We start from the raw sequence: 27,097 nt of genomic DNA on the forward strand, positions 1-27,097 counted from the left end.
AAGGCCCCCCAAGGGGCTAAAATCACTCTGTAGGGGTGACATATGAGGGGTACACTGCTGGTTGCAGAGAGTGGCAGCTCTCCTGCTGGACCCAGGGTTCTTTCCCTCTTTGCCGAGGATGAAGATGAGGCAGCCAAAATGGCGCTGTGAAGCTGGGGCAGCCAAAGAAATCAAGACTGTGCTGGAGCGGTGAAAGTGGACAGTGATTGGAGCTGGGTAAGGTGATTTTCAACTTTTGCTAAGTATTTCCCTAAAAGAATATTAATCTGGGAAAAGATACTCTTTGGAATACCTTTAAGCGGCACTCAAAGAGTGACAGAGATAAACTGCACCCTAAAGCTATAGAATACAGAAGACTGGATGTATAAACTTTACTGACAGGACTCTGAACAGGCATTTTCAAGTGCTAGACATCTGACTGTTTATTGGATATTTTGTTAGAATTCTTGAAAGAAATAATTGGCAGAATAGTTTTAAACTGGATTTTTAATGTTGATCTTTGAACATGGATTTTTAATGTTGACTTCTAAGCTGAAGGCACCATCTATTGGAGCATGAATATATACTATGTCATATTCCAAGCAGGATAACAGCCTGGGAAAACTTTGATGAGAAGAATAACACCTGGAGGTCTGCTATATTATTTACTGCTCTATACTTATCTACTTTATGGTGACTAGATGACTAACCTTGAAAACCTGAAGGATATCTAATGAAATGACTCTTGAATATTGGAACTAACTAGCAAATTAAAAAGTGGATTTAAAGAGTCATTTGGAAAACTCCCTGGATTGTATAAATGGAACCTATTGACTAATTGTGGGATATAAAGAACTATAACTATTGTATCTCCTGATGAATAACATTAAGATTAAGTAATCTGCTGGCTTTGGGAAGTCAAAAAGAATAGACTCCGGAGCGGTGACAGATTACTGACAGAACATTGAATACTACTTGGACTCTTCAAAATAAGGCAAAATGGCTCATCAGGAAGAAACTGGAGACACACAAAAAATTATTATGCTACTCCAAAGCATTCATGACAATATGATGGGGAATTTCAGAGAGATAAAAGACTTATTGCATGATATAACTGGAAAGACTGAAACTGTGCAACAAAGAATAATGAAGCAAGAGAATAAAATCCAGAAAACAAGGGAGAAAACTGTAAGCTTAGAAAATGAGATAGAAAATACCATTACTATTAGAAGGATGGAGCAAATATTGAATAATTTAAAAATGAAAGATTATGTGCTGATATTGATATGTATAACACTAGATCATGTAAGTAAGATTGATATGGTAACTTCTACTTGTATTAATATTACTTTTGCGTCAAAATGAATGAAACTCAGATCCTACACTGTCCACAAAATGATATTGATGTATGTTTAAAAATAAAAAAAACTTTTTAAAAAAAATCAAAATACATACAATTAAAAAATGAACAAATGAACTTCAACGCTACACAGAATGCAATGACATATGACTATAATTGGGCTCTAAATTTCTGTTGCTAAGCAAGGCAGTTGTTAAGTGAGTTTTGTTTCATTTCATGACCTTTTTGCCACAGTTAAGCAAATCACTGCAGTTGTCAAGTAAACCACTCAGTCATTAAGTGAATCTGGCTTCCCCCATTTATTTTGGTTGTTGGAGGTTGGCTGGGAAGGTTGCAAAGAGTGATCACATGATCTCCAGACAGTGCAACTGTCATAAATACATGCCAGGTGTCCGAATTTTGATCACATGACTATGGGGAAACTGCAATAGATATAGATGTGAAAAACAATTGTAAGACACCTTCTTCAGTGCTATTATAACTTCAAATAGTCACTAAACAAATGGTTGTAATTTGAGGACTATTTGTACCAATGAAGAGGAGTGAGGGGAAAATAAACTTGAAGATGAAAAAGGAACAGTTCTCAAATTTATAAGAATTAAAGTGAGGCAAACTTAGAATTTGGAGATGTGCTACAAGGTTTAAAATTCTGTGGTATGCACATTATAGACATCAGAGGAAAAAAACATTTTAAAAATATTCTTGTGTAGGAGTTTTGCTTTCCTACTTAAACATTCTTGTATTATAGGAACGCTGACTGTCACTCTTATTTGCCATGTTTAAGACAGATGATTCATACTGCAAAGAATTTGAACCAACAAAGAAAACAAAACAGTTCTTTCTTGAACTGCTCTTTCTTGAAAGCTTGTAATATCCCTTTTCTATTATAGCTCTAACAACATCTATATTGAAATGTTATTTTGATTTTTTAAAAATAAAATTACTGTGTTAGTAATTTTTCTCAACTTCATCAACTATATATAAAAGATACGATTTATCAATTGTTACAAATATTTTTATGGTTATTGCCTTTCATTTTTTACACCAAACAAGCAAAAAGAAGTAACAAATACATTATCATTCACTTTACTAATACTCTTATTAGATTAAGTGGTACATGGCTCTATAAAATATAAGACTTTATACTTCAGTTTAGGATATCCATCTATTGAAATTTGGTGGTTAACTTTTGTATACAGCACAAAGATATAAGGGAGATGGGTGACTAAGAAATAGGAAATATAAATATGCAAGCATAGACAACTTCTAAGTTCTTCTCATTACAAAAGAAAACCTGAACTCTACTAGTAAAACAACAGCATTTTTGCATCATTTAGATCATTTTAACTACCATACTATAATTATAGATGTGACTGACACTTCTCTCCCATTTTATACTTTTCAGCAAAATAGCCTGAAATAACTACCACTAAAGGTAGGGTTTTAGTTATAATGAATGCTGTCTATCTCTTCTAAGACCATTATTAAAGCAGTATTTCTTTACTTCTTTTAACTTCTTAATTTCTTCTTATTTTTCATTTGTAAAAACTGACATTTTAAAATACTCATAATTCTTAACCTTATTTAACAATGAGTATTTTGCTCTTATACTTTAAAATGCCAGTACACATGATATAGTCATGGCAGGTAAAAAATAATAAAAATAACAGTACAGTAATGGATGATGACTGAAATGTTAATGATCTACCTATACGGATACATGAATGTGACTCTTTAACTTAAAGAAAAATAGGTCACTTTCAAAGTTAGATTGTTTTCAGCATTTATCTTACAAATAGCCAATAACCTGGCGTTGCCTGGGTATTTATTTATCCCAATCCTGTATTAGACAGGAAAATCCTGTAGTTTTGAACCAATAAATGCACGCCGTTGTACTGTCTCTCATGCATTGCAATTCTTCTATTCCTCCACAAGAGGGAGCCCTCTTGTGGAGTACTGTGAAGTCGTTACCATGGCAAGTCCACTGTGCTGTACAATAGGAGCCATTTTAAGGCACCCCCCCCCCGAGGGATGTTAGGGGTGTCTTATCCCCACAGTATTTGTTTCCAGAGGGTAAGTCATCTTCAACCAAGTTTGGTTGAAATTGCTTGAGGCGTTCCAGAGTTATTCTGGAACATACACACAAACATCTCTCTCTCTCTCTCTCTCTCTCTCTCTGTGTGTGTGTGTGTGTGTGTGTGTGTGTGTGTAGGTCTAGGTGTGTTCGGGTCTTTTCCCGTGTAAGATTAAGAGTATCTTGGCGACGTTTCAGCGAGGCCCCACTCGCCATCCTCAGGCTGGTGCTTTCGGCTTCGTGCTAGCGCAAGCAGTGTTGAAAGCCGAAAGCACGAAGCCGAAAGCACCAGCCTGAGGATGGCAAGTGGGACCTCGCCAAAATGTTGCCAAGATACTCTTAATCTTACACGGGAAAAGACCCGAACACACCTAGACCTACATACCTGTAACTGTGAAAATCTACGAAAACAAATATATATGTGTACATACATATACGTATACATACACACACACACACATATTCATAATCATGAGGTCAACTTATCTTCAAAGAAGGATTTATAGGCCATATCTCATAACTACTTCATTTCAATCCAGTTCTACCATTTGATATTGGTAAATTATTTGACTGCCTTCCAAATGAGTTAAAGAAGAAACTGGTCTGCAAAATATCTTTGCTTTTGCTATAATGGTGATGGCTTCACTGGTCTCAGGGTTGCATATAGTTAGCTATTTTAAATATGAGGTGATAATTTACACTTATAGCCAAGACAAATCCTGAATAAGATAAAAACATAAAATATTATTAAGAATTTTTAAAAAAGGTTTATATTTCTATCTAATTTTTGTAGCGGCAGGTGTCTCTGGGTGTCATACAACAAAATATGAAACTTACATAAACTTACATATTTTCATGCTTCAAAAATATGCTAATCACTAAAAAAATTCTATTGTTGGTTAAGAAAAAGGACATCCCTAAGAATTATAAGAGTTAGACATTATAAAACCATAAACATTATTGTTTACTTCTTACTTGCATTAAGTCTTGCCGTTCTTTTTCACCCAAACATATGGCTTTCCTGATGCTTCGAAGTTCATTCATTATTGCTTGGGCTTCATCCAATTTATAATTCATATGAGAATTAGACATCTTCCGATCAATCCTAATACACAAACATACACAGGAAAGTTTACCCACTTTTGGTAATATCTGAATCTGAATAAATCTTGAATGTTAAGAATGTTTTCCTTTTTTCAGCTGTATGGTCACAAGTAGTAGTGGAGGTGGCAAGTGTTAAAAGCTTTTTCCACCTTGCCATTTATATTAAATTAGGTGAAGTACTATCCTTCCAACCCTTCTATCGATAGATACAGATAGAGAGGGAAAGAACAGATGGAAGAGTAAAAGGATCTATGCCAGCTACTGTTCTGCAGAATGGCCAAAGTATACAATGCACAGATGTCATGAGAAGGAAGAAATTGTTCTATGCAAACACTACTTCAGTAGCACCAGGAACGTTATTTCTTAGGTAAAAATTATAGGTTTTTAAAAAACTGTTCATACCACTAAAGCTAAAAACAAAATAAGATATAAAATGTATATCATTATTTTAACATCTTTTTGTTGCCTACATTATAAACATTAACATGAACAACAGCCCTGTCCTTTTACATTTCAACTTACTCTTGTAGTGTTTCGACTCCTTTTTCTTTGTACTGTAACTCTTGCTTCATTTGTGTTAATTCTCTCTTTAATCTAGAAAGCTTGAGATAAAACCATGAAGAAACAATTGTGCTGATAACAAACAAATAATTGCAATTTATAGTTCAGCTGATTATCAGTTTAGTTTCTTAATATAGGGTTGTTGAGTCTGAGATTACAGTATGAGCTTTCTGTAGTTTATTGCAATTAGCTAATTAGACAGAAAAACCTATTAGCATTATACAACAAAGTTTGTTATTTAGTTTCAAACTATGTATGAGCACTACCTTGAAAACCCATATTGCATTGTGATATTCAGTTATTTTTATGTCACATTAATAAATAATACCTTCTTTGTCACAGACCACCTTTGGATAATCTAAAAGTATAAAATTTACAACTACTATGGTAATTACACTAAGTTAGAGTATAAAATATAAAAATAATTAAAATATTAGTAGTATTACAAAAGTCATACTTTCCTAAATTAATCCCTGCATCCTAAATTGCAATTGTTCTCAAAATGTTACCACAAATAAGAAAGTGATGCAATATAATGGCTTAATTACTACCAGAATCTGTTATGTACTTTCTGGACAAAAAGGACTTTAAATATTTATGCAAATATTACACCAATTCTTCCTAACCAGTCCTTCTATTGTGGTAAAATATGAATTTAAATGATTACATTTAATATACAATATTTATAAAAAATGTTACTCACTCTATCACGTCGACTAGCTATTTCTGCTTTAATCTGAGATGGGTTGTATTTAGTGTTGGTTGAAAATCCAGAATATGCTGAAAAACACAAAAAATAAGTGTTCAAAATAAACGCTACAAAAAGTTCCTAACAACCACAAAGAAGAGAAGGGAATTTCACTCCCTGTTTCACAGAAAACATTTATTTTTACTAATAAGGTGGCAACATATAATCTATCTGTTCATCTAAAAATATGATTTCACCTAAAAGCTAAGTTCACTGTTTATTCAAGAGACACAATGTTAGTATTAATTTTACAATCAAGAATTAGAATTTAGCATTTTATAACATAAACTGTAAGGAACTAAACTTCTCATTCTAACTTAAAGAAGAATAGTGCTTGTAATAATGTCCAATTATTTCAGTTCAAAATATTGTACCGTATAGAAGATATAAAGTTAATAAAAATAATAAGTAGTGGCACATAGCACAAAATTAAACCATACTGGAAAATAAGCTTACAAAATAATCCATTTAAATAATAATGACAGTAAAAAAGAAAGAAAAATCCACTATAATCCAAAAACTTCCAATATTCAAGTAATTTTGTTAAATATAAAGGGGAAGAAATCACAAACTTTTATTAAATAAATAATTGTATAAACTGCCCTGAATTATTACTAAGCCCAGATTTACTCAGACTAAATATATCCAAACCCAGTAATTTGTTTCTGTATTTTACTTTTAGAACAATCTAGGACAGGAGCGTCAAATTCAATTTCATTGAGGGCCACATCAGGGTTGTGTTTCATCTCAGGGGGCCAGGTGGGCATAGCCAGGGTGGGCATTGCCAGCTTGACATCACTCATGCTGGCAGTGCCTGTGGTGGCCCAAGCACTGTGGCAGCGAAAATGGAGTTTGGGAGGGCCGCACGTTGCCTTCCTGAGCTCAGTTTTTGCTGGCAGAGGCATCACGGGCCAGTCCTTCATTATTTCCAGGGCAGCCCTGTGGCCAGATCTAAGCACCCTGTGGACTGGATCCAGCACATGAGTGTTGAGTTTGACATCCCTAGTCTAGGAAATCTTTACCAAATCATACTATTTAAATAACCATGATTATTAATTCAAATGAGACAAGGATATATAAACTGTTTGCACAGTAGTTTATATATAATTAATGGGCTCGGTCTGCCTCAACATCTGTCACAATTGCTAGCTCAGCTCTTTTATTTCTAGGAAAATCAAGGCATACATATCTATCTTCACAGCAGAAATTGATTTACAAAAGAAGATTATAGGACTGAAAGCATGGACATTTTCAAGCTTCCCTGTTAAGATTCAAACAGAAAAGAACTTTCTAAAACTCATTCAACTCAATATAGCTAGGAATCAATCTTTACTATAATACTAAAAGTGAAGTTATTTCCAACTCTTTCCTCTACCAATTTTGTTTTTTTTTTCCCTTGCTATTTTTTCCATATAGGTAGTCTTCTACTTACGACCACAATTGAACTCAAAATTTTTGTTGCTAAGCAAGAGATTTGCAAAATGATTTTTGCCTCATTTTACAACTTTATTTGCCACAGTGGTTAAGTGAATCACTACAGTTGTTAGTAACATGATTGATAAGTGAATCTGGCTTCCCCACCGACTTTGCTTGTCAGAAGGTCACAAAAGATGATCACATGACTTTGGGATACTCCAACCATCATAAATACATGCCAGTTGCCAAGCAGAGGTGGGATTCTACCTGTTCGCTAGAACCGGTTGCTAACATTCTAAGCAGTTCAGAGAACCGGTTGTTATAAGAAATTACTGGCCTAATCCTGTAAGGAAGGCAGGAAGGAAACATTCTGGTGTTGCTTACAGAAACTGCCTCTCCGTTAACCCTTATTACATTCTTGGCAGGACTAGACTTCCTGTCTCAGGAACATCTCTGGAGTTTTTTCCCCCTCCTTTGCTGATACTTTGCTTGTGTGGAGTGACCATTCAAAGTTACAATGGCACTGTAAAAAGTGACTTATGACCATTTTTCACATTTACGACTGTTGCAGCATCCACACAGTCATGAAGCCAGGCAAGGAGATGCATGCCTCAATGTGAGTGATATTGAGTTGGCTACATCCCTGTTGCCAAGCATCCAAATTTGGATACACATGACCACGGGATGTTGTAATGGTCAAAAGCATGAAAAACAGTCATTACACTTTTTTCAGTGCTTTTATATTTTTGAATGGTCAGTAAATGAATGGTTGTTAAGTCAAGGACTACCAGTAGTTTAAGGGAAACCTTATTAATTAAAAAATAATAAATTAAAAAGAAAACTAAAAACTAAAAGGGCAGACTTGATGGGCCATTAGGTCTTTTTCTGGTGTCAGTTTTCTATGTTTCTATATATTTAGAGCAGCTATGTATTGACATATCCACATTCCTATCAAGAAGAATTTTAGAGTCAAATATATTTTAAATAATCCATTAAGTCTCTCCAGCATTGAGAACTGAAAATCTGTTCCATTTCAAAGTTTTACCTATCTGCCAAAATAGAAAGGATAGTCAAGATGTACTAAGCCCAGAGAATTTATTCTTGAAGCAGTAAGGATTATGGAAAACTGATACATCCAAGAAGGTGCAATTAAAAAAATACCAGACTAACTTTTGCCAAAAAGGAATGGTTCAATAAATTTAATATCTAGGTTTTTATGCCTTCATAGATAGGATATGCTTGGTAGAAAGCAAAACACCATTTCTCATGGAATTCAGGAAAAGATTCCCGGTTATAGCAATCAGAAAGACACCTGTAGGCTTGTTCCTGAAGATGGCAATGAGCTGCCTGAAGCTCTTGAAGCAGTTGGGAAACTTCCAGGAAAAGCATGGGTTAGAAGTGCGGGAAAGGAGTGGGGGAGTGTATCCACAGGTAGTCAAAAGGATGAATAATGACTAGATGAATACATAAAGCATTTATAAGAAATTCTATAACAGATATATTTTGTGTGTGTGACAGAGAGGGAGGGGGCGGAGGGAGACACAGAGAGATCCAATTTGTCTTCCATAACAGATATACAATATTCTGTGTGTTTGTGTGTATTGGGGGTGGGTGGGAAGGGAGGCCTAGTTTGTATTGATATTTCTCCAAGATGGCACTAGTCTTAGCAGCTCACCAAACCATGGGATGGTCAAATTTATCCGAAACTTAAATAAAGGATGACAAAAGCATCCAATTAATTGCAGGCTTTGTTAATTTGTTAAAGCAAAAATACTCTTCCTGGTCTCTGAGTGTAGCTGGTGAAACAGTCCTCTAAAATTTTAAAGGCATAGATTGTTAAGCCCAGGAAGGGTTGTAAGGCACAGATAATTTTGGATAATATGATAATACATCAGCCTGCTGGTGATGTATTCCTGTGATATAAGAAATCCAAAAATCAAATAAGAAAAAATTGTGTCCACTTATTCTGATGCAGAATAAACTTCTTTAGATGTTTCATATTCTTGTAATCAGTCTAAACATCTTCCGGATGTTAATGTAATATAGTAGATTTCTGTCTTTAGACATCTTTAGATAGCTCAAAATTCCTTGTTAAAAATGTCACACATTTATTTGGTAGATGGACAAGAAAAAAGAAATGTGCAAGGAACATTATGTCCAGAGCTTCCGGTGGCAGGACAGGGTGAACGGAGGTGAAGAAGACTGTTGCAGTCTTTGAACACCTTTTCTGGCACCAGGAGCGATCCCCCAGGGATACACGAACCCCAGAGAGGTTCGTGTCAACGTGGAGAACCTCAAGCGGCAGAGTGGGGAAGGCAACCCCCCGACAGCGAAGAGGGAAGCTCCCGAGCCTGGCGCAAAAGAGTAAGCTGTCATTCTATGGCGGCTTCAAGTCCGGTCTGCCACTTGAGTGAATAAGCAAAGCAGTGACAGCCTGCGAGGTCGAGAGTAAAAGAAACAGAGAAACGGTTTATAACTTGGAACCTTTGAAGACTGAAGATAGCAGAATGACAGAAGAATGACAGCGTAAATTCTTCTCTCCTGGTTGTGATTAGCACCTTTCAGAAGTCGGGCGGAAAGCAGCCAGAAAAGCAGTTGGGAAAATGAAAGGACTATAATGGAGAGCGGAAAGCCTAAGCACAAAAGTGAAAGCGCAGATTTTACCCTGTGAATGGGAAGCTCTGGGGAAAGAGGGAGATTGCTAAAACCAGGAGATCGGAGGTCCGGAATTGGTGAGGGGCTTCACCTGATTTTTGGACCTTTCTTTTTGACTTTACTTGAGAAAAGGGAGGCGACGGAGGTGAAAGAATACTGGCATTGATCGAGTCTGATGAATCCTCAGATTTGAGCACAACACGACTATCACATCTATTTAATATTGTGGAGAAGACAAACTGAGCATTATATTGGACTTTGGAAGATTTGTATGTTGATTTAAAAGTTGGAAAGCAAAGAAAGAAGAAGCAAGAGGAAGAAGGCAGAGACAAACAGAAGGCTGGGAAAGACGGTTTTGGGACTGCAGATTAGTCAGCACATTACACCATTTGCTGATTGGAAGGCTGAAAAGAATCCTCTAGCTGAAAGATGGACTTTTAACCCACCCAACTTGCTTTCTTTATTACGTGGTAACACTTAATATTACTAGTTTGGCACTACTTTCTCCTTAAGATGACTTCCTTGCTTTTTGTTTGTTGATTCTCTGAAGCTGTGGTAATCTCTCTCCTACCCTTTCTCTTATTGTTCTGCCCCCTGCCTCCCTATTGTATCTCCTAAATAGCTTACATAATTCTACTTATTTGGGGGGGGGGGAAAGAGGGGGGTATACTATTATTATAGAGTTAAGAGATTACTGTTGTAAGTATTAATAGTAAAGAGGGATAAACTCTGTTGATATAAACTATTTATAAATTATTTAGACTACTTAAGACATTTAAGATTAATTCCTTAAAGTGTTGATTGATGTACTATTGCTGACCAATTTTCTTATTACATAGACTAGAATACTGTAGTAGATATCTATTTATGATATAGGGGAAAAGACTGTGGAGTGAGATATTAAATTGAAATACGTGAATAGACTTTCAAATACAAGACCCAAACACTGAATGCTGATTTGGGATAATATATCTAAAATTGTGCATCAACAAAAACAAATACTTAGAGAGATGACATCCACGACAACTATGGCCTTAAAAACAAGAAGGAAGGCTACCCCGACCCTATCGGCTACGTTGACACCCACCCCACCAACAACTCAAAAAACTATTGAGGAGTCCTTAACAGGGGAAAAGCAGCCTAATGTCCTCAACATTAATATACAAACTTCCTTATTATCCTTGCAGGAAGCTATATCTAAAATGCAAGAAATGATGATTAAAAATCACAATGAAACTAGAGCAGATATAAGCGAATTGAAAGATGAGATGGGGAAATTGGAGGCTGAAATGAAAGCGGATATATCAAAGGTGGAGGGTAAGATAGGGTCTCTACAGCAGGCCATGGAGAAAAATGAAGTGAAAATAAAAGATACAGAGAGTAGAACAACACGCATGGAGACTAACTTTGAAAGGATGGATGAGGAATTTAAAAATGTTCTTAGAGAAACGGAAGACTCACTGGTTCACCTCGAGATGGACAAAGCAATGGCGTATTTAAGGTTCCAGAATATGGCTGAAGGAACATTATGTCCAGAAGCCACAGCAGACTGAAATAGTATAGTTCCCTCAGTAAAATCAGAAGCACAAACCTGTATGATTAAGGAGCAGGATGATTGGGAATAGGCTAGAACTGGAGACTCGTTTGAGTCAATTAAAAGTTTAAGTCTTAAAATTCCAATGAAAAGAGATGCTTTCTTAACATATTGGATAAATCGTTGAAGAGTGTGTTGGAATAAATTTATGAAAAAATTGGTCAAAATTGAAAGTTGCTGTAATTCCTGGAAGTGTGTGAAAAGACAAGTCATAATGAGTCATTTTTGCATATATATTCTATAACTGTGTACTCTCAAATGAGAAGCAATATTCCAGGTAAGCCAATATAGGCAGATTAAAAATAAATTCTTCTAACTCAAAATGATAAATATGTAGAGATTCAAAAGAACTGATCCCAATGAAAAAGGCCCTCAAATTACTTGAATAACTCAACCACATAAACCATAAAAATGTTAGGAAATCATAGAAAGTAGGATTAACCAATTTCTGAATGAGGGTAATTTGATAATGAAAGACAGTTGAATGCAATTTTGTGTATTCAGATTTTCCATAGTGATTATTAAATCTCCTGAGGCCTGAGTGAAAACTCATTCTTTCTATAACCATTCTAAGAACTCTGAAATCAAGAAAAAGAACAAGTGATCCATAATGTTTAAAGGGATTAAGAAAGCAGACAATATGAATAAAACTGTCCTTATTTTACCTAAAAGGTGTATGTGCTGGAAGAAGAAAATGAATAGATAAAACACCTTTACAAATCCCCCCGCCCCCCGCACTTTAGACTGCCCAACAATGGGTATAATGGAGTTGATTGTTATCTACACTTATCCAGGGATAAGTTTGTGGAATCAGTATTTTAGTGGAGACTGATTAAGATCTGACTCTTCCAATACATCTGCATACTTCAAATATTTGGATGACAAGGTTGAAGGCCCTCCTTCTATGAAACTCTGATTGATGAGTGCCTGAGCCCTGAGAACTACAAATCTTGCATGCAGTCAAAGGTGATGTCATTGTGGTCCCACTGAATACATGGATTGTGAGCTGAAAGCCAGGTCATTCCCAGGACTCCTGAAAAGTATGAAAGGCTAAAACATGAGAACATGTTTAGTTTTGTTGCTGACAATTTGCAATAGTTTTGTGAGCTTGGTGTTTGGGTCCAAGCATATAAGCTGAACACCAACTGCTTCAAATAAAACAAGATGGAGAACAATGAAGAGTATATTTTCATGAGGTGAATGGTTTTATACAATTACTCGCTACACCAAAACCCTATTACAATCTACAGTTAATTCTGCCACTAAGATGGGTTTTCAGTATGATTGGATGACTGTGAAAGAATTGCTCCATAAGGGTAGGCACCACTTATTTTCTGTTATCTCAGACTTACTGCTCTTGGTGATTGGACATAAATTCTTATCAAAACTGAATAGGGTATTTGCTGGCAAATTCTACCCCACAACTTCAGTATTTAAATAAGCTTTGCTGGTTACCCTGCCGAGAGGGGTTAAACTGTCCACAGCATTAGTATTATTCCCATGACTATGGGTCTAATATGATGGCACTACTTCTGGACTGAGTAGAATTATACTGGATCTGGAATGATTCATTCTCTAAAGTCTCCAGTGAGTCAAGAAAAGGGGGATGAAAGAAGGTAGAAGAGAGAGAAATGTCTTTCCATTTTGTGCTCACTACAGCTCAAGCATTGCACTAAGGCGTAAACAGATGTAGATTTAACTGCTGTGTGTCAAGGATAATCTGTCCCACCAATTCATACTATATCTCATCAGATAGATTAACATGCTAACTTCATTTCAGTCACATCCTGCCCCAGCAATTGCATTAAATGCTTATTTATTGGAGAAGCAAATTTCATGTTCAGCTCTTACTTGTCTGGAAGAATTCTGCATGTTACCTCTCAACATTAGCATAGTTGTCGAGTCAAAACTGGCTTGGGTAAGTAAAATGTTATCCACTTTGCAGCCCTCCACAGTATCGAAGCTTATTTTAAAAAATAAAACATTCATATGCAGTCAAAAGGAAGTACTCTCTTTCAGATATATGGTTTCTTCTGCTAAAGACTAAGGCAGTAACAAGGTGATTCACAGTGGTGCAGTAGTTAGAATGCAGTACTGCAGGCTACTTCTGCTGACTGCCAGCAATTTGGCAGTTCAAATCTCACCAGACTCAGGGTTGACTCAACCTTCCATCCTTCCAAGGTGGGTAAAATGAGGACCCAAAATTGTTGGGGGTAATATGCTGATTCTGTAAACTGCTTAGAGAGGGCTGTAAAGCTTTGTAAAGCAGTGTACTGTATGTCAAAGTTATTGCTATTGATATCATATATGTCAATGCAGAAGGCTTTTAGGGCCGAAAATCTATTGCAATCACTGCTGCAACTGTCCCATTTGTACCGATGACTCTGCCATGGACAGAAGTGTTTCCCACAGAGACACCCCCCCCCCCCCAAATCAAAATAAAATAAATAAACAATTTAAGAAATCCAGCAGTTTTTGTTTTCATTCTGCGGCGACTGACTGGCGACATTGCCAATGCAAAGCACAATTGAAGGAGACTGTCCATTATATTCTGCACACCAAGGTGGCGTTGTAACTGCCCTTGCTGATGAATCTCTGGCTATATTCCATCGGAATGCTGATCGCAACTGGGTTCTATACTCCCCACGTCTGGTCCAATTGGGATGGCCATGGTGTTCCATTCGTTGAATCATCTCTGTGTTTAATTGGCTCTGGAAATCAAATCTACGTGCTGGATCCTCAGACTGCTCACATTCAGCAATACTTTGAAGTGACTTCGCACCCTGAAAGCCATGTCAGGCACATGGCAGCAGTTGATGATGGCATCTGGATTTCAGTCCATCTGGACACTCAGCATCTTCTCCATACAGAGACAGGGCAGCCACTGCAGGAAGTGGAACTGGAACCCTTCATCAGCCACACATTTGGGCCCAACAGTGTTAGCTTATCCTTGAACATCTCAGCTCTTGGTACTTTTGGAAAGCAGCTATGGTTGGCACATCTGGGGGCACCATTATATCTGTGCCTTTTGTCTCTGAATTTACTGAAACCACAAGGACTTCTCCCTCTGCTGGTATCCCTTTGTGTGCTATGGAGCAAGCCCAGATCAGCTACCATGGACATTGTGATGATGTCCATTTCTTTGTCTCTGTCCCAGGATATGCAGATCCATCTGCTGCAGAAAACCTCAAGGACTCGCACAGCCAAGAGAAACCAAGCAAAGCTTGCAGATTGGTGCTAAATGGAAGGGAAGGGTACATTAATCTATGGATAGGAAACAACCCCGATAAGCACTATGGTGACCTGCTACACCCAAACCCATACCTCTGTCGAGCTGAGTAAAGCCACCTCATTGTCTGGCAGATACAGGACTGAGGTCATGATCATGGACATTTGGAACATGTGCTTCTGCCTGGGAGAGAACGACACAGCTGCCAGATGTTGGCACTGCCTTCCCCTCACTGTTTCCCGTTCTCTTCCTTCACTCAGATGGTTTGCAGAGTTGAGATAAAACTTTTTTACCTTGTGAGACTGGTGATGGGGAAAAGCCACTGGAGCTCTGGAATCTGTTTGGTGAACAGGCTTGGTGAAGAGAACATCTGGTGCCTCCTTGGATCTTTCCTTTCCTTTATAGTATACTTCCCATTCTTTCATACTGTTGATGAACAGTTTGTATATAGACTGAACCCCTTCAAATCCTGCTTTTATAGCTCAAGCCACCCTCTGTTTACGAAGAGTAACAGTGTACCTCTTGGCCAAACGCTTGGGAGCTGATAGCCACGAATTGTCTAGTACCAATGGGAATTGAAGGCAGAACTTCAAAACAACTGGAGCCCAAACTGCCAAAAACTGAGAAATAAACTGGAGGAGAAACAGCACCACATTGGTCAAAGTGAAGGCTCTCTCCTTCCTTTCTGCCTCTCCCACCTGACTGTGATTAAAACTGATGCTTTTCTACTTCTATTAAATGTGGACATTCAGGACTAGAAGGGTCACGCCTGTTGGTGTAAGCTGCTGCATTACTCAAAGAGAGCTCAAAGGAGAGCTTCCTTGTCCTTGCTCTGGAATTACTACAGGGATTGATTGGTTCTTCTTCGCCCCCTTCGCCCCTTGGAGTTAACCAACTCCTGCCTGGAACTCTGGAAACATGCATTTGTTCACACACACACACACACTTCAATTTCTCAGGGTTTTTTTAACTGTCCAGAAATTGAGTCTGGAACCCAGCATCTTTCTTTGTGGGTTGGTTTCACAATAAAGCTACTGTTATTCCTGCAAAAAGAAAAGAAAAGAAATCCAGCAGTTTTGATGGATTGGGCAGTTTTCTAGATATAGGTCTGTGACCTTTCTATCCCAATTCTTATTTTTCTAACTTTTTCTTTTTTTTTACTACTTTGCCTATTCAAACAAAGCATTGTAATACGAACACTGGTGGAGCATAGTGTCTGAAAAGCTATGGATTACAGTTGTTTTAAAAGGTAATTCAGTATTGTTATATCTCATGGGGGTTAGGTGGCTCTACATCTTAAGAAGACTAATTTAGCAGTTCTCAGATACAATTGTATGTTTTTCCCTTCCATTATTTAAACAATTGCGGGATTTGGTGTTGTTATCTGATCTTTTGATATATTGGGGCTTATTTTCTTTTAGGAGAACATAGTAGTAGAATTAAAGTTGATTTCAGTAACATCACAATATATTAAAAATTGAAAGGGTCTGGTTTATATTTCATTTGCCGTATTAAAGAAGGCTGTAAATGTTTCTTTTGTGTCCACCAGGTCCATCACATCCCTGGATGAGGTAACCTATTCCTAAAGCAACTCTAGTGCTAAAGCAGTATTGCATGGAACACCCTTTCAGAAGTTTTCTCAGATTCTGCAAATATTGAAGAAGGAAACCCATTAAAAATCAGAAGGAGTTTTCTCCGTTACAGTTACATCTGATGAAGCAAGCTGTTGTTAACAAAAGCATATGTTTTTAATAAAATTGACAATCTGAAAAGATGCTACCAGGCTCCTTTTAATTCTATATGACTTCCAGACTTTTTGCATGTTATCTAGAGAGCAGAATGAAGTACAATCTAAGACTAAAAGCTATTGTGTAGTTAAAGGAAGCTGGAAAATGTTATTTATTCATTTTTATCCTGATTCTCCCACTAAAATATAAATTATCTGAAGCATTTTATGACTAAACTGTTCAACAAGAATTAAGCAATAATTTATTTTCTTCATTCAGTAAAGTCATTTCTCACAGGACTTTTTACATTTATTGACAATACCATTCACATCCCAAGAAACCAAGCCCGAGACATCATAATGGCAATCTGTAAAAAAAGACCAAAGAAAAATCTGGCCAATTATCATCCAATCAAACTTTTGAATATAATTAGCAAACTCTATGCCAAACATTTATTCAAAAACTTGTATTACTGGACTGAATATGACTGCCCTAGCTAAAGATGTAGAAGGATTTACGACCAGATCTACTATAAGATGCAGTGGTGGACTTCCAGTTGTGCTTCCGTCACGTCGGAACGGAATCCACGATCATGCACAATTTTGCTCTGTGCTTGCTTGTTGGAAAGTCCGATCAGGACTAGAATCACTCTGGAGGGGTGGTGAAGAAAGGGGGGACTGCCTGGAGGGTCGAGGGGCGCTGCATCTCCCCTCCCTGACAAGGTAAATCCCCTCTGAAGACAAGTTGCAGCAGTGGTCAAAAATGGCCACCATGAAGACGGTAGGCAGTCCAGGCATCTAAGTGTGCTGGAGTGGTGAAGCTGTGAGCGGTGTGTAAACCAGGCAAAAAACATGGAAATTAAGTTACCCCGGAATTAAGAAACAAAGAATTTTTTATGAAAGATTGTAGAAGCGGCGACCAAAGAGAAAGAGAGAGAGTGAAGGAAATTGGAAGCTTGTGAAATTGGCTTTGGACTTTGAAAATAATTAATTTGGAGGTGGAAAATTCAGGAAAAAAAAGATTGGATTATAAAAGGCTTGGAAATTGAACTGGATAATTATTTGGATTTTGGCACTAATAGGCATAATTAAATGCTGGAATTAAATGTGTTAAAAAGAAATAACTAATAATTGGAATGAGCAAAAAAAACAACAGCTTTAAAAAAAAGGAAAAAGTGAAAAGAAAGGGTGGAACGTCAAAACAGAACTGAGACCGCCACCTAATGATAAACGAAAAATTTCAGTGATTCTTTGAAAAGTGCTTGGTCTTTTTAAAATTGGAATTTGAAAGGAAATAAAAGGAATTCCATTACAATAAAATAAAAACCCTGAAAAGTTAATTACTAGAATATTACAAGGAAAAAAAGATATGTGAAGAAATTGCCCTGGGATTATTTGGTGACTTTGGGAAAAAGTTGGGAAAAAAATTAAGAGAAGAAACCTGGAAACAAGGACTTATGGACACCGACTGTTGAAATTAAATATAAAAGACGCTGGTTGTAATAAACTACTGGACAGAGAAGAAAGGAGGAAAAGAAAGGAGGAAAAGAAGAAGTAGTGTACAAAATGGGAGAATTATGTGTGGAAATATAATTGGAACTACAAAATTTGAAAGAAATGATGAAAGTAAGCTTGGAAATGTGCAGCATTATACTACAAAAATTAGAAATGGCGATGCAGATTGAAGAACAAAGAGAACCAGAGGGGGAGGAGTTAAAAAAAGAGGAAACCAGCCTTAAAGAACAAGTGGAACAACGAACATTAAAACGGGGTAAAAAGAATTAAAGCTAAAAACTTGAGGTTTGATGTGATAATTAAAAGGGGAATTGTTTGGAAAATTAACCAAAGGAAAAGGAAACAGCAGAAGAGGGAATTACAGAGGAAAAATCAAGAGATGGAGGGGAATAAGATAAATAATTGAAATAAGAAATGGAGGGAAATAATAAAAGAAAAAAGGGGAATTAAGAGAAAGGACCAGAAAATGATGGGAAGCAGAAAGCAAACAAAAATGAAGAAGAAATTATATAGTCAGGAGGATGAGAGACAATGGGTAGAAGAAGAACAGGAAAGGGGATTCTGCAAGGTAATGTGTGGTGATATATAAGAACATAGATTTAAAAATAGAAAATAATGGAACTGATTTTTTTTTCTAAGAATTATTGTTAAACTAGATATAGATTTAATTGAAATAGATATGGAAATGTGAATTTATTATAAGTATATTAATTGATATCTAATAAAGCGATAAATAAAGTTAAAATGAGCTATGATAATTGTAATGGAAAGATGATTATCAGTTTCTAAAATTAATTGAATAGAATAATATTTTTGAAACAAATAGATGATTTAGAATGTAATTAAGCAAAAGAATACCATGCAGAATTTATATATATATATATATATATATATATATATATATATATATATATATATATATATATATATATATATATATATATATATACATACATACATACATACATACATACATACATACATACATACGCATATGCGATACGTAGTAGTTCGGAGATTATTGTTATTAATGTAGAATGTGATAATTAAAAATGACTATATTAGGGTAAATCTTTATAACAATTTAAAGAGAATAAATTGGGGGAGTATATAAAGGGGGGGCAAACTTGAATTGACAATTAAAGGGGACAACTTTTGGATTATCAGAATTAGGATGGAACCTATTGAAGAATGAATGGAATAAATAGTATGTAATAAAATTGCAAATGTGACAGATAAGAGTAAATATGTGTAACGAGTATAGAAATGAAATAAGAATCTTATATAATATTGTAAAATAAGATATGAAAATATTTAAAGAAAAATGAAAAGTTATGATATGAATTGTAATTGGATAAACACATGTAATTAATATAAGAATATTTGAGAATATTTAAAGAAAATGGAATAAGTAATAATACGATATGAAATTGAATATGAAAGATATGTAATTATGGTCATGCTTCTATTAAAATGTAAAAACCTGGAACCACATTGTTTATGAAAAGAGATGACTTGTAAAATATAAAAATAAAAAATTTATTGGGGGAAAAAAAGATGCAGTGGTATATATTTAGTATACTAGTAGATACTCATGGATCTAGAGCAGTGGTCCCCCCTTTTGGGCATATCTGGTTCTGTGGAAAGTTTTCCCAAGGACCAGAGGGGGGCATAGTTTTGCATGCTGTTTCTAACTATTTACAATTAAAAGTAAATTAATATTTGCAGCTAGGCAGTGAAATTTATTTTGTTTAAGCTAATGCTGTTTTAAACAAGCTATTTTTCTAGACTCTTTAATTTGGAATACTCCAATCAAATAAAGAAAAGGTAGACATTCTAATATTTCTGTTGAATAAATAAAGAAGGGCCCCTGCCATAGACAACTGTAATTGTTTTTTAAAAGGTTGGGGGAAAGTAATAGAATTGTGGAAAAATAGTTTTAAAACTAAATAAATCATACCATAGGTATTTTGATTTTAAAATATAAGTGTAAGTTATCTAAAAAACTGCAGCAGTTGCACAAAAAATTCAAAGTACATCACCATGCAAAAAAATGTAGTAGAAATGCTATCAAACTATTGGTTTTTTAAAGATTCTGTAAGATTCAGATATCCTTTCAGTTTTGTCTCAAGAATGAATATAGATTCATTTTTGAGATGAAAATTATATTCCTGAATTATTTAAACTACCCACATATTTGAAATATGTGGCATTTTTCTTTCATTTTCAACTGTTTATTTATTTTGAATAATTTGAACTTCCAATTTATACATCAAATCCATTATTGCTGAATAGTGACCTTAAGACACCTTCATTCATAAGTGGAACAGACTATTTACTCCACAAAAAAGGACAATGATTAGGAGTATTACCAATATTAAAAAAGAGTATTACCAATATTTAAAAAATTAATATTAAAAATATTAAAACACTGTTTTCTGCATAAATAGTTCCTCCTAATATAACCAAATCAAACCAAATCTCTAGATTTGCACAACTAGGTTAGATTAAAAGCAAATATGTTGCTCTATATGCATTGAATAATTGGGACTTAAAATACAAATTACTAAATTTGAAAATATTTCAGTAGCTTAACTTAAATTTAGTTCATCTGATCTAGATAACATTCATTTTGAAAATATCACATTCTGAATTCCAGAAAGTGAATATTAGACTATAATTGGAAAGATCCACGTTCAAATTTATCCTCAGCCATGCAAGCTTAACAGTTGATTCCCCAAGCTAGCTGTTAGCTACCATGAATTTGTGGAGAAAAAGTATGATATACATAAAGCGTGATTCTCAGTTACTACATTGTATAAAGATGAGTGATTGTCCCTTTGTTGTTAGTAAAATTAATATCCATAGACCAATGTTAGTAACAATATATCTTATACTAGCTTTCTATTAAACAAAAATATTGTGAAACAGAATCCCAACCTCCAGATAAAATTTAGATTGGTCCTTTATTCTGCAAGTATCTTTAGATAGAGTTAATTTTTAAGATTTTAAAAGTAAAGATTATTTTAAAAAACCTGCAATTAAATAAAAATAAATAAATTGCACATACTATCAAATGTAGTAATAATCTTGTGATACAATTTTTGAAGGATTGGGATTTTTAATTTAGCTAAAATATACAAAATCTTAATTTCAAATTTGTATTAATTGAAGAGGAAATTCAAACTTACTACTTGCATAAGAGTGAGTGTCATCCTCGCACATTTTATTCAACTGTTGATACTCTTCTTGTGCTAGTTCAAATCGCTGCTGCTTAATTTGATAAATTTCCATTTTGGCATTAAGTGCTTCCTGAGCGACGATTAAATATTCCTTTAGCATGCGCTCCTGTTCTCTTCTCCATTGCTCTCTTGGGTCTTCAATTTGTGTGTGTTCTGATTAGAAAGAAAAAAGTATTCCAACATGTTAAATGAAAAAACACAGAGATGTACAAAATTCACATATTACAGCAAATAAATCACATTTTTATTTTTTAAAAAAACCTAATGTCTAAAACTATACTGACATTTAACTTAAACTTTAAAAACTGCATTCTATCCAGTCTACTAAGACTTCAAAGAAATGTACTTTACAACCAAGTTATTACAAGGCGTAATGCTAAATAGATAATGATCTGAATCAATCTAATAATTAGACATAATTTTATCACTGCTTCTGCAAACGTGCTCCATTTCTTCCCCTTTGGCTCAACTTGAAGATACTGGAATATTTGCATTATTTGGTAGCTACAGATAGTCATTGGCTAACAACTATTTGTTTAGTGACCATCAGAAGTTACAATGGCACTGGGAAAAGTGACATATGACCATTTTTCACACTCACGACCACTGCAACATCCCCATGGTCATGTGAACAAAATTTGGATGTTGGGCAACTGGTTTATATTTATGATGGTTGCTGTGTTCCAGGATCATGTGATCACCTTCAGTGACCTTCTGACAAGCAAAGACAATGGGGAGCCAGATTCACTTAACAACTGTGTTACTAATTTAACAACTGCAGTGATTCACTTAACATCTTTGGCAAGAAAGGTCATAAAATGGGACAAAACTCACTTAACAAATCTCTTGTTTAGCAACATAAATTTTGGGTCAATTGTGGTTGTAAGTCGAGACTACCTGTATAGTTTCTTTTCCTGCCCTAACTGGAAAACATTGTTAATTTTAATTGTACCTAAACAAGCCAAGACAATGATTCTCAATTTGTCTTTTTCTTATAAATGACTATTACAAAGTAGTTTGGATGCAACAACAAACAGCAACTACAATTAGTCCCTGACTTACAACTAAAATTGGACCCCAAATTCTCATCACAATTGTTGAGATTGTAATTCAAGTCAAATTTTATGATTATTTTTATGGTGGTAATTAAGCAAATCACAGAAATTATACAAATAACACAGTTGTTAAGCAAATCATATAGTTATTAAGTGAATCCTGTTTCCCCAATGATATATTTTTGCCCGAAATCAACATAATTATAGGACGCTGCAATTGGTTTCAGGTACAAGCCAGTTGATAAGCACCTGAACTGTGATCATATGATTACAGGGTGTTATGACGGTTGTAAGTGCGAGTATAGATCGTAAGTTTCTTTTTCCAAGGCAATAAGTAACTTTGAACTATCATTAAACGAACGGTCATAATTCAAGGATTACCTATATTTGAAAACTGAACAGGATGTCTCATGATCAAGTAGAAGTTAGAATAGGGATTGTATAAAATTTCAGTTACCGATTTGTTCAAGGCCTACACTGACCTTTAAAGTTGAATTAGAACTTTCCATAGCAAGAACTAGAAAGTAAGTTGAAGTAACTTTCCACAGCAATATTCATTTCATTAATGCATAAAATGTGAAAAAGTCCATCTTTTTCAAATGTTTAAGTGGCAAACAGTAAGGAATACTGATCAAATTCCCGGCAATTTGTTGGTTTTTAGCCCAGATTGCTGGCCTATTCATAACAGGGTGTAACAATTATAGTTTATGAACCATAATTGGAAGGAGACAGCTTTAGAACTAAACTTTTTAAACAAAAGTATTATGAAGAAAGGGAAACAAAACTGTCAACACATTCATCAGTCAGACCTGGAGTTATTTTCATTCAGATTAATCCTGATACCAATCCTCATTGACAAGAGGAGAAATGATGCACTATAATTCCTCTTACATCTTTAACAAACATTTTAGTGTTAATGTGGCTATTTAAAAGTTAGGAAAAATAGTATATTTGGGTTTATAGGCTAATTATATAAATGTAAAGGCAAGATTTCAGGAAAAAATCTCAATCTGAGCAATGTTTCTAAAAAGTTTCCTGTGGTCATTACATCATATGAAACACTGAGTGCCCAGAAAATACACAAAGGATGAACACATTAGTATTTTACATGCTGTTGCTGAATCCAAAGCCAGGGAGTGTCTAACTAGCCTTGTAACCCTTAGATAGTTTTGAACTTTTATCTTTTTTTGGCACCAGCCATTTTAGCAAACAAAAATAGAATGTTCTAATTCAAAGTATCTGTAGGATTTGAGGATGCCCGCTTCTGCCACATGATAATTTAAAGGTATAGCTGTGCTTGAATTTTTTTTTAAAAAAAGCATTTAAAGTTCCTTCAAAGCCAGCCAAATATTTTCACATCGACTTTTCTATACAAAAAGTTAATTTTTAGTTTAATTAATTATTGGTAACTATAACCTGGTTATTGTTCTCTAGGAAATGCTATACCCAACCTCCCTACCTCCCCACCTCCCTAAAGAAAACACTATACTGTTGTGACATCCCTAGAAAGAGACCCAAACATCACCATCCTGCCAGCTGACAAAGGAAGAACACAGATGTCTACAAGGCCAAAGTGAACGGTTTTCTGAAGGACACTGATGAATGAGACTCTGAAGAGAGATCCCACCAGCAGTTACAAGAAAAAAGTCATTGATTTCCTGCAACAACTACTGAAGGACAATGCCATCAACAAGCCACAATACTATCGCCTTTACCCTGGGGGCAAGCAACTCCATGCATACATGGATTTCCCAAAATCCACAAAGAGGGAATTCCACTCAGATCAACTGTCAGTATCATCAACTCTGTCACCTATAATGTTGCAGAACATCTAACCATCCTATTAGCGCCTCTTGTCACAATACCACCTATCACTTCAACAATTCACAGGACTCACCAGCAAGGTTTGGAAATTAAAACTGGACTTGGATGAGACCATGGTTTCCTATGATGTGACTTCCCTCTTCAGCTCCATTCCAACAACTAAAGCTGTCACAGTAGTGAACAAACAACTGGTGTAAGACAGCACCTTAGGTGATGGAACCAACGTCAGCCCAGACCACATATTTGCCCTGCTGGACTTTTGCCTGACTACTACCTATTTTAAATACAATGAAGGTTTTTACAGACAAAAACATGGCTGCACCATGGGGTCACCTGTGTCCTCCATAGTGGGCCATCTCTACATGGAAGAGGTAGAAACCAAAGCCCTAAACTCTTTCACAGGAATTCCATCCACTCACTGATACAGAAATGTGGATGATACTTGGATCAAAATCAAAACCCAGGAATTGGAAGCGTTCACCGAACATCAGCTCTGTGGACAGATATAACGAATTCACACAGGAAGATGTTAAGGAAAATTGTCTGGCCTTCCTAGATTGTGCAGTACACATTAAGGAAGACAGAAGCCTTAAGATTGAAGTTTACAGAAAACACCCACACAGAGATTAAGATTTACATTTTGATTTCCACCACCCGCTGGAGCACAAAATGGGAGTTTTCAGAACCCTACACCACTGCCAGCAAAGATGGGAAAGAAAATGAACTAAAACATAATAATGAAACTTTCAGAACATGTGGCTATCCCAACTGGGCCTTTATCAAATCCCCCAAAAGAGCTCATCCATAATAAAGAAGGGAATAATAAACAAAGCAATGCTGTCATTCCATACGTTGCAGGAATATCTGAAAAGCTCAGGAGGATTTTCAACCAATACAACTTTAAATCCAAGAATACACTAAGGCAGAAGAAACTTGTCCACCCCAAGGATAAAGCACCCAGACACAAACTGAGCAATATGGTATTACGGAGTACAATGCAGTATGTGAAGTACAATGCAGTATGTTGGGAAAACAAAACAATCACTTCACAACAGAGGGAGAGGGATGCAACATTATCTATCTCCTGTCTACAATACAGTCCTTTCAGCAGTTCCAAGAAGGCTCCACGCACATTTGCACTACTCAGGTGATCCTGAGGACACAGATAAACCTCCAAGTGGCTACAACAAATCTCTGAAATAATGCAAATGACCAGCTATCTGCAAAGAATATAAATTTTTCCATTCTCCACCATCCAGTCAGAGCTGGAGAAGCTTATTGGATGAGAAGCGAAATATATTCAGAGAACAACAAGAAAATCCAGTTGCCTCTTGAAAAAGCACCTTTGGAATAATCATGAGTGGATGACTGAGAATCTCCATAGACATGTACTACTATGCTACTCTACCAAAATTACTTGGGTAATTGAGTAAGATCCAGGAATGGATCACTCATGATTGATAAAGGGAGGGTTAGGATTAGTCCTATTCTTTCAGTTTTAATCCTTCTTTTTCATCTCTTTCCATTGTCTTTTCTTCTGTTCTTTCCTATCTCTGCTGCCATTGTCCATCTGCCATTTAATCTAATTCGAAGGTAGCATCCTGGACTTTTCTACTATGGCTACCATCAATGGAAAGTCTCTAAAGATTTTTAAAAAGCAATATTAAATCCAAAATTTGAAGGAAAAAATAATTTATATAAAATCCCAGATATTTGAGTATGCGCATTAGCACATATCAAGCTTGTTAATATTATTCAATAGCTCTATCTCCAATAAGTTATGACAGAAATCTTCAAACAAATTACACAAAAACAATCCTAAACCCATGAGAATTGTGCAAATTTTTTCATATTTCAGGACAGCATCCACAATAGCAATAATTTTATAATTTTATTGTATCTTTCTCCCTTGCCCAACTCTGATTTGTCTATATATAAATGAATATTTAGGATCCAAGTTTTATATAACTGCATAACTTAAAATAAAAACAAAACTGATTACTCACGATTTATGTGGTCCATGTAATAAACACCAATCTGTTGATCGTAAACAGTTTCCCATCCTAAAGGTAGTTCATCACCAACACAGTCAGCAAAAGTTAATGGCTTGGTAATCCTACAAATATTATACAAAAATAATAAAAAGTTCAAACATACTGTGTTTAATTATCATTATAGTTGACTATAATGTAACTTGGATAAATTATGATTAAGGACATGACTTTTTAATGCCAAAACTTTTAACATATGATAAAGAAAATCAATCTCAAGTAGGAACATTTAAGAAAGGCAAGAGTAACACATTTTACTTTCAGATATGAACTTTACAATTTACGTATAATGTCACGTGTTTTTTTTTTCTCAATGGAAGTTGTATGAGTGCCATCACGTGAGACTTTCAAGAAGAGATTGGACTGCCATTTGTCAGAAATGGTGTAGGGTCTCCTGCTTGGGCGGAGGGTTGGACTAGATCACCTACAAGATCCCTTACAACTCTGAGTATCTGTTAATTCTTTTTCACTCCTTTGCTTGTATCACTAGTTCCCAGAAAGTAGAAATATTTTGAACTCTTTGAATATTTTAGATTGTGTGCTTAAAGTCCCAAACAGCTTCAAACCTAAAATAGCACCTTTATGACTATTGACATGACATATATGATTAACATAACTGTTACTTTTCAGATATATTAGTGGGGGAAACAAATGCAGTTTAATATTAAACATTCAGTATTACATTTAAACTAGAAACTAAAACCTCACTACTGAAATCGCCACATGGTAATAGAAATGACTGCACCAAATATACAAACATACTCAGATATATTGCCACTGATTTAGAAGGCAGACAGTATCTTATTATTACACTCTTATCTTTAGCTCTCATAAACACACACAAAAAAAGAAATTATAAGAGAGTGTATATATTTGTGTTACAAAAATACCTTATTAAACTTTTTGTTTTGAAACAAGGAGAAAAGGAAGCAAGGGCAGTCTTTCATAGCATTTGCCTACTAAC

The 27,097-nt window shown here is 35.5% G+C and overlaps 1 protein-coding gene across 3 annotated transcripts in view; it reads right to left on the reverse strand.

Annotated features, from left to right (window-relative positions):
• Window positions 1-27,097, reverse strand: part of WWC3 (WWC family member 3) — an 87,987-nt gene that overhangs the window by 36,063 nt on the left and 24,827 nt on the right. For all 3 annotated transcript variants that reach the window (XM_026714209.2, XM_087938356.1, XM_087938357.1), the window contains exons 2-6: window positions 26,089-26,198; window positions 21,153-21,356; window positions 5,782-5,858; window positions 5,040-5,119; window positions 4,389-4,518 (exon numbers count right to left, since the gene is read on the reverse strand). In XM_026714209.2, the coding sequence (XP_026569994.2) occupies window positions 4,389-4,518; window positions 5,040-5,119; window positions 5,782-5,858; window positions 21,153-21,356; window positions 26,089-26,198 (601 nt within the window). The remainder of the gene's footprint in view (window positions 1-4,388; window positions 4,519-5,039; window positions 5,120-5,781; window positions 5,859-21,152; window positions 21,357-26,088; window positions 26,199-27,097) is intronic.

Source organism: Pseudonaja textilis, chromosome 8, assembly GCF_049901715.1.
Source record: "Pseudonaja textilis isolate UNSWEBS1 chromosome 8, rPseTex1.2, whole genome shotgun sequence".
Classification (NCBI taxonomy): domain Eukaryota; kingdom Metazoa; phylum Chordata; class Lepidosauria; order Squamata; family Elapidae; genus Pseudonaja; species Pseudonaja textilis.